A 7,500-nucleotide genomic window follows, 5' to 3' on the forward strand; every position below is an offset into this window, starting at 1 on the left:
ACACCCCCTCCCTATCTCTGTAACCCCCTCCAGTCCCTACACCCCCCCCCATCTCTGTAACCTCCTCCAGCCCCTACACCCCCTCCCTATCTGTAACCTCCTCCTGCTCCGACACCCCCTCCCTATCTCTGTAACCTCCTCCAGCCCCGACACCCCTCCCTATCTCTGTAACCTCCTCCAAGCCCTACACCCTCTGAAACATTAATTAAATGAAACATTAACGCTGGCATGTCGTGGTTGAGCCAATTGACCGTTCCAGTGTCTTATATCCTGTATAAATGTGCCAATCTCCTTCTGAGGTCCGGTGTGTCGGTCAATGCTGCTGAGAGATATCCTGGGATGTTCGACACAAACGCAACCACGAGAATGCCGCACACTAAATTGTGCCTTAGCCTCCAAAAGATTAGGTGGGATGACTGGGATAGGGTGGAGGCGTGGGATTAAGCAGGGTGCTCTTTCCCAGGACCGGTGCAGACTGTAGGGATTCTCTGAAGCTTATGAAGAATTTCGGAAGGATCAGAAATCAGTGATTAACGCGGCACTGTGGGTTGCGAGTTACTTTGCGCCTTTTCTATGCGTGTTCCGTTCCAAGTCCTGCTGTGTGGCTTGGAAAGAATTAACAAGCCTGGCTGCAATGGCAAACTGTGCTTTTAAAAGGGACCCTTCTCCAGCACGACAGACGGGAAGGTTTTCTAACTCGCGTGCGTGGGCAAAACTCCACTTGCGTTCTTATTGCAGGGGCTGGCCTGTTTGAGATCAGCAACGTGACTGCATTGAAGAAACAGGCCGACGGCTGGCACTGTGGTGCAAACACACCAGGCCCAGCACTGGTACCATTGGAAAAAGAGATTTCGGAAAATGGCAGGTCACGCACTCCGGGGAGGGGGTGGGGAGCGGCCATGGTTTGGGTGGGTGGGTGGGTCAAAGCGTCACCTGGACTCGAAATGTTAGCTTCCAAGAGCCGGTGCAGACTTGGGGGGCCGAATGGCCTCCTTCTGCACTGTAAATTCAATGATAATCTATGATTAATCTAGGACAAAGGTTCGGCACAACATCGTGGGCCGAAGGGCCTGTTCTGTGCTGTATTTTCTATGTTCTCTTCTCTCTCCCTACAGATGCTGCCAGACCTGCTGAGATTTTCCAGCATTTTCTCTTCGGCAGTGGAGAAGGAGGTGACCCGACGTCGTGGCCTTGGCCTCGCTGATTGCACGGCGGCGAATTTTACTGGAGTGGCGGTTGGCATCGCCACCCGGGGGTAGCGGCTTGTTTGGGTGGCCTGTACCACTTCCTGCGGTTGGAGAAGATGAAGTACAAGTTAAGGGGCTCCGCTGGAGAGCTTGAGGAAAGGTGGGGGATGTTTGTGACCGTGTGGCGTGGGGGGGGTGAAAAAGGAGGAAAATTTGTACAGACTGTATAGTTGATTGCTGGGAAGTATGTTTCCTGGGGTGTTTGTGTGTCGTAACCTGTTTTGATACATGTTTGTAATAAAATACATTAAATAAAAACTGTTGCATGCATTGGAGTTTAAAAGAATGATAGACGGCCTGATGGAAATGTAGAAGATCCAGGGGAGATTTGGGGAGGTGGATTCCGAATAGTTTTCGGGCAGAGAGAGGTAAGACTCTCGATGAACAAGGGAATCAAAAGGTAGAGCTGTGGCCACGATTGGATGGGCACAGAAGGCTGAACGGTACCACAGTGGATAGCACAATTGCTTCACAGCGCCAGGGTCCCAGGTTCGATTCCCGGCTTGGGTCACTGTCTGTGTGGAGTCTGCATGTCCTCCCAGTGTCTGCGTGGGTTCCTCCGGGTGCTCCGGTTTCCTCCCACAGTCCAAAGATGTGCAGGTTAGGTAGATTGGCTGTGCTAAATTGCCCTCAAGTGTCAAAAATTGCCCTTAGCGTTGGGTGGGGGTTTGGGTAGGGCGCGCTTTCCAAGAGCCGGTGCAGACTCGATGGGCCGAATGGCCTCCTTCTGTACTGTAAATTCTATGTTCTATAAGGCCCGAGGGGCCAAGTGTGCCCCCCAACTCCCCATTCTCATGTAGGAAACACCGCAGGCAATCTCCTAGGAACAGCAGGCCCGGTAATGACTCAAATTGTCCGTTTGTGCGACATCGACCCCACAATCTCCCGACTGAAGAAGCTAGAGAACACAAACGCACTGAGACACGGCGGAGACCATGGCCACACACTGTAAACCCACAGCAACCTCGTTGTTTACTTTCCTTTGGCCCACGCTGCAGTACGAGCACCCAGCTGGTGTGGAGTACCCGGATTTCAAATGGAATAGCCGCCTCTATCGAAGGGGCAGATTCAAACGCCAGATCTGTCCTACCCCATCCTGTCCACATCGGAACGTGATTTATGACCAGTTACGCAGGGTGGCGGAAGGACACTGTTCCTTTCAAACCAAACCTGGGTTTGCACTGCCTCCGCGAGGAACAGTTTTTCACACCTCTATGCCTCCACGCTATCCTGCACACAAGTTTCCCGCTCTGCCTGTTCACCACTCACAGGCACTGAAGGAGGAGATGTTTAAAGAGGAAAATAGGTGAGACATGGGTTAGCGCTGCTGCCTCACGGCACTGAGGAACAAGGTTTGTTCCCGGTCCCGAGCCACTGTCAGTGTGGGGTTTGCACATTCTCCCCATGTCTGCGTGGGTTTCGCCCCCACAACCCAAAGATGTGCAGGGTAGGTGGATTGGCCACACTAAATTGCCCCCTTAATTGGGGTGGGGGGGGGGGGAATTAGGTACTCTAAATTCATTAAAAAAAAAGACAAAAATGGAAGCAGGCCAACTTACTGGCTGCCGGGCAGGTCCTCAATGTCCAGCAGCACCCCCTTCTCTTGCAGACGGGCTGCTGTGTAGTTCAGGACGGGACTTTCCTCTTCTTTCCCTTCACCTCTGCGGCTTTCTTCCCTGGGCCCCTGCGGACGTCAGAAGAGGTTATTCACAAACGGACAAGCCACAGCGAATGCAACCAGTCTAGGCTAGCAGACGCAAACGTTACACACACACACACACCACCCCCCCTCCCAGGTGCCGCTGGCCGTAAATCCCTCCGTTGCCACAAGCAGCCGGACACGTACGGTGCCTTGGGTGGCCAGATTGTCCAGGCAGGTCCGGATGTACTGCTGATAGTAGTCGATCTGCTCCTCGTAAAAGGCCGTCTTGGAATCCATTCTGTGCAGTGTGGCCCTCAGCTTGTTCAGCTCAGCCTTGCGCTGCTGCCTGTACCGCCGGTGATTCTGGATGTCCTGCGGTGACGGAGAGAGAGAGAGAGAGAGCAGAGCGTGAGGCAAAGAGTTCACCGGCCTTCTCCGAATTTCCCATACACAAACTGGCCACGTCAGCACACAAGGTGACTGTATGGCCCACTGAAACTGCTCTGTTCTTCAGGCGACCGTGGGCCCATCCAGGGTTTCAACCCCATTTTCCTACCGCTCCCCGTAACCCTCAATTCCCAAAGAGTTCTCAGTCCCACAGCCCCAGGGAATACAGGCCATTCCGTCTTAACCCGCCAAAAGCGAGCCTTTCTGCTCCATGCCTTAACCCGCCGACAGTGAGCCTTTATGTTCCATTAGAGTCTCCTCCCTCATTCGTCAACGACAGAAGTTTGCTGCTTCACTGGCTGGTGTGACGCACAAGGAGGGGGCGACAAGGGGGGGGGGGGGGGGGCGGGGGGCACTGCTTATTTACGAACCAGCCAAGTGGGTATTCAACTGCGGAGCCATCACTGCAGGCATTGCTCGATGTCCACAAATATTTCCCAGTTGAATTTATTTGAGAAAAGAACAGTTGATTTTAGTACCCAATTCTTTTTTTCCCCCAATTAAGGGTCAATTTAGCATGGCCAACCCACCTACCCAGCACATAGAACAGTACAGGCCTTCGGCCCACGATGTTGTGCCGGCCATTTATCCTAATCTAAGATCAACTAACCTACACCCCTTCATTTTACTGCTGTCCATGTGCCTGTCCAAGAGTCGCTTAAATGTCCCAAATGACTCTGACTCCACCACCTCTGCTGGCAGTGCATTCCACACGCCCACCACTCTGTGTAAAGAACCGACCTCTGACATCTCCCCTATACCCTCCTCCAATCACCTTAAAATTATATCCCCTCGTGACAGCCATTTCCGCCTGGGGAACAGTCTCTGGCTATCCACTCTATGCATGCCTCTCATCACCTTGTACACCTCTGTCAAGTCACCTCTCTGCCTTCTTCGCTCCAGTGAGAAAAGCTCGAGCTCCCTCAACCTTTCTTCATAAGACATGCCCTCCAGTCCAGGCAGCATCCTGGTAAATCTCCTCTGCACGCTCTCCAAAGCATCCACATCTTTTTGGGTTGTGGGGGTGAGAGCCACTCGCACACGGGGAGAATGTGCAAACTGCACACAGACAGTGACCCTGGGCCGGGATCGAACCCAGGTCCTCGGCGCCGTGAGGCAGCAGCGCTGACCCCCCCCCACCAGGATTGCGAATGTTTGTCAGAAAATGTTCTTCACTGAAATGTTCAGCTCGTAAAATTCTGTTGGTTTCTCCTGCAGCTTCGAAATTAAAGAAGGAGACTTCACTGAAACATTTAAATATGTTCCACATTTGCCAATGGCTGGAAGGAGTGGTGTTTGAGAGTAATGGAATGCTGGCTTTATGATCTTTTATTGATTGTTACCACAGAGCCGCACTGAAGGGAAGGGGGTGTGTGGGGGGGGGGGGGGGGGGGGGGGAAGAGAGAAAGAGGAGCCTAACAAATTAGTTCATGATGCACATTAACAGTTACCACGATACAGCCCTCTTCAACACTACACTGTCCCCATCAAACACTCCCAGGACAGGTACAGCACGGGGTTAGATACAGAGTAAAGCTGTCCCCATCAAACACTCCCAGGACAGGGACAAAATGGGTTAGATACAGAGTAAAGCACCCTCTACACTGTCCCCATCAAACACTCGCAGGACAGGTAGAGCACGGGGTTAGATACAGAGTAAAGCTCCCTCTACACTGTCCCCATCAAACACTCGCAGGACAGGTAGAGCACGGGGTTAGATACAGAGTAAAGCTCCCTCTACACTGTCCCCATCAAACACTCCCAGGACAGGGACAAAACAGGTTAGATACAGAGTAAAACTCCCTCTACACTGTCCCCATCAAACACTCCCAGGACAGGGACAAAACAGGTTAGATACAGAGTAAAACTCCCTCTACACTGTCCCCATCAAACACTCCCAGGACAGGGATAAAACGGGGTTAGATACAGAGTAAAGCTCCCTCAGCACTGTCCCCAGCAAAATAAGTGTTTTGTTGGGCACTGGTTGCAGGGAAATCAAGCAGTTGTTTTGTGAAAAGCTGCAGCTTGCAGAGAGGAAGCGTGTCTCCAACCCTTCTTCACACCTAACACCAAGCGCTCAGGAGCATTAGTGGAGACACGCCATTTTGATGCATTAGTTCCTTGGGTTGTCGAAGACGATCTGATTACGGTCAGTTTTGTCTCTGTGGATTTAGTGGGTGGAATGTGACTGGACTCAGGTAGGTTCACGTTCACCTTCGAGTCAGAGAAGACTGGCTGAGTGAAGCCGGACAGTCCTCGTCCCAAAGCAGACGAGGCAGCATTGGTGACCTGTCCCCTCGCCCAGCCCTCAGCAGCTCTGCGAGCGCAGCTTTCCCCGTTCTCTCACCCTGGCTAACTCGTTGACCAGTTGCTGGTAATCGTTGGCGGCGGAAACGAGGCCGGCGGCTTCCAGCTTCCTCAGGCTCCGGACAACTTTCCTCTTTTTCTCTTCAATGGGCAGCTTGTTGTCGAGGACCAGGGACTGATTTCTCTTCAGCTTCTCCGGAGTGCGGGCGTCACGCAGCGCTCGCTTGTGAACGAGGAGGCGGTGGTCCGCGACCTAGACACAGCGGGAGAGATCAGACAAACAGGTCACTTTGCCCAGATGCACCATAACATTCAATGGCATTACTATCGCTCAATCCCCCCCACAATCAACATCCTGGGGCTACCGTTGATCAGAAACTGAACTGGACCCAGCCGTATAAATACTGTGGCTCCCAGAGCAGGTCAGAGGCTGGGAATCCTGCGGAGAGAAACTCACCTCCTGACCCCCCCCCCCCCGAAAGCCTGTCCCCCATCTACAAGGACACAAGTCAGGAGTGCGATGGGAGACTCCCACTTGCCTGGATGGGCATGGCTCCCAACAACACTCGAGAAGCTCGACACCATCCAGGACAAAGCAGCCCCGCTCGATCGACGCGCTAACCGCCGACATTCACCCCCCCATCGTCTTCCCCCCCGCCCCCGACGCTGGTTCAACACACACAACTCAGATGGTCTTTGGCACATCAGGCTTTGCACGTGCCCATTGAGGCCTTCGGGATCATCTCCAAAGATTCCTACATCCCCCCCCGATCCTGCTCCACCTACCTGATCCACGGAGGCGGACGTCTGTAATATTTCTACCAGCGAGTCTCCAGTTTGCGATCGATTATGTCCACGATTAGCTGCTTGGTGCTAAAATAACAGAAGCAAGTTGATAAACGTGAATATTCTCAGCAGATTTCACATTTTATTCATTTGTAGCTGGCAGAATCCAGAGAGCGATTCTCAGCCTCTGGATCCAGAGGCAGACAGAGAGAGAGAGAGAGAGAGAGAGAGAGAGAGAGATTCACAGCCTCTGGATCCAGAAGCAGACGGGAGGGAGCGATTCTCAGCCTCTGGATCCAAAGGCAGACAGAGGAGAGATTCTCAGCCTCTGGATCCAGAGGCAGACAGAGAGAGAGATTCTCAGCCTCTGGATCCAGAGGCAGACAGAGAGAGAGAGAGAGAGAGAGAGAGAGAGAGAGAGAGAGAGAGAGAGATTCACAGCCTCTGGATCCAGAGGCAGACAGAGAGAGAGAGAGAGAGATTCACAGCCTCTGGATCCAGAAGCAGACGGAGGGAGCGATTCTCAGCCTCTGGATCCAAAGGCAGACAGAGGGAGCGATTCTCAGCCTCTGGATCCAGAGGCAGATGGAGAGAGAGATTCTCAGCCTCTAGATCCAGAGGCAGACGGAGAGAGAGATTCTCAGCCTCTGGATCCAGAGGCAGACAGAGAGAGAGATTCACAGCCTCTGGATCCAGAGGCAGACAGAGGGAGAGATTCTCAGCCACTGGATCCAGAGGGAGCGATTCTCAGCCTCTGGATCCAGAGGCAGACAGAGGGAGAGATTCTCAGCCTCTGGATCCAGAGGCAGATGGAGAGAGAGATTCTCAGCCTCTGGATCCAGAGGCAGACGGAGAGAGAGATTCTCAGCCTCTGGATCCAGAGGCAGACAGAGGGAGAGATTCTCAGCCTCTGGATCCAGAGGCAGACGGAGAGAGAGATTCTCAGCCTCTAGATCCAGAGGCAGACGGAGAGAGAGATTCTCAGCCTCTGTATCAGAGGCAGACAGAGGGAGAGATTCTCAGCCACTGGATCCAGAGGGAGCGATTCCCAGCCTCTGGATCCAGAGGCAG

General features: G+C 53.1%; 1 protein-coding gene across 1 annotated transcript in view; it reads right to left on the reverse strand.

Moving 5' to 3' along the window:
- LOC140402855 (ras GTPase-activating-like protein IQGAP1) overlaps nucleotides 1-7,500 on the reverse strand; it is a 92,275-nt gene that overhangs the window by 40,016 nt on the left and 44,759 nt on the right. The window contains 5 exon segments of the mRNA XM_072490480.1: nucleotides 2,807-2,931; nucleotides 3,088-3,261; nucleotides 5,684-5,896; nucleotides 6,430-6,491; nucleotides 6,494-6,516. Coding sequence (XP_072346581.1) covers nucleotides 2,807-2,931; nucleotides 3,088-3,261; nucleotides 5,684-5,896; nucleotides 6,430-6,491; nucleotides 6,494-6,516 — 597 coding nt within the window.

The sequence above is a fragment of the Scyliorhinus torazame genome, chromosome 26 (assembly GCF_047496885.1).
Source record: "Scyliorhinus torazame isolate Kashiwa2021f chromosome 26, sScyTor2.1, whole genome shotgun sequence".
NCBI classification, from domain to species: Eukaryota; Metazoa; Chordata; class Chondrichthyes; order Carcharhiniformes; family Scyliorhinidae; genus Scyliorhinus; species Scyliorhinus torazame.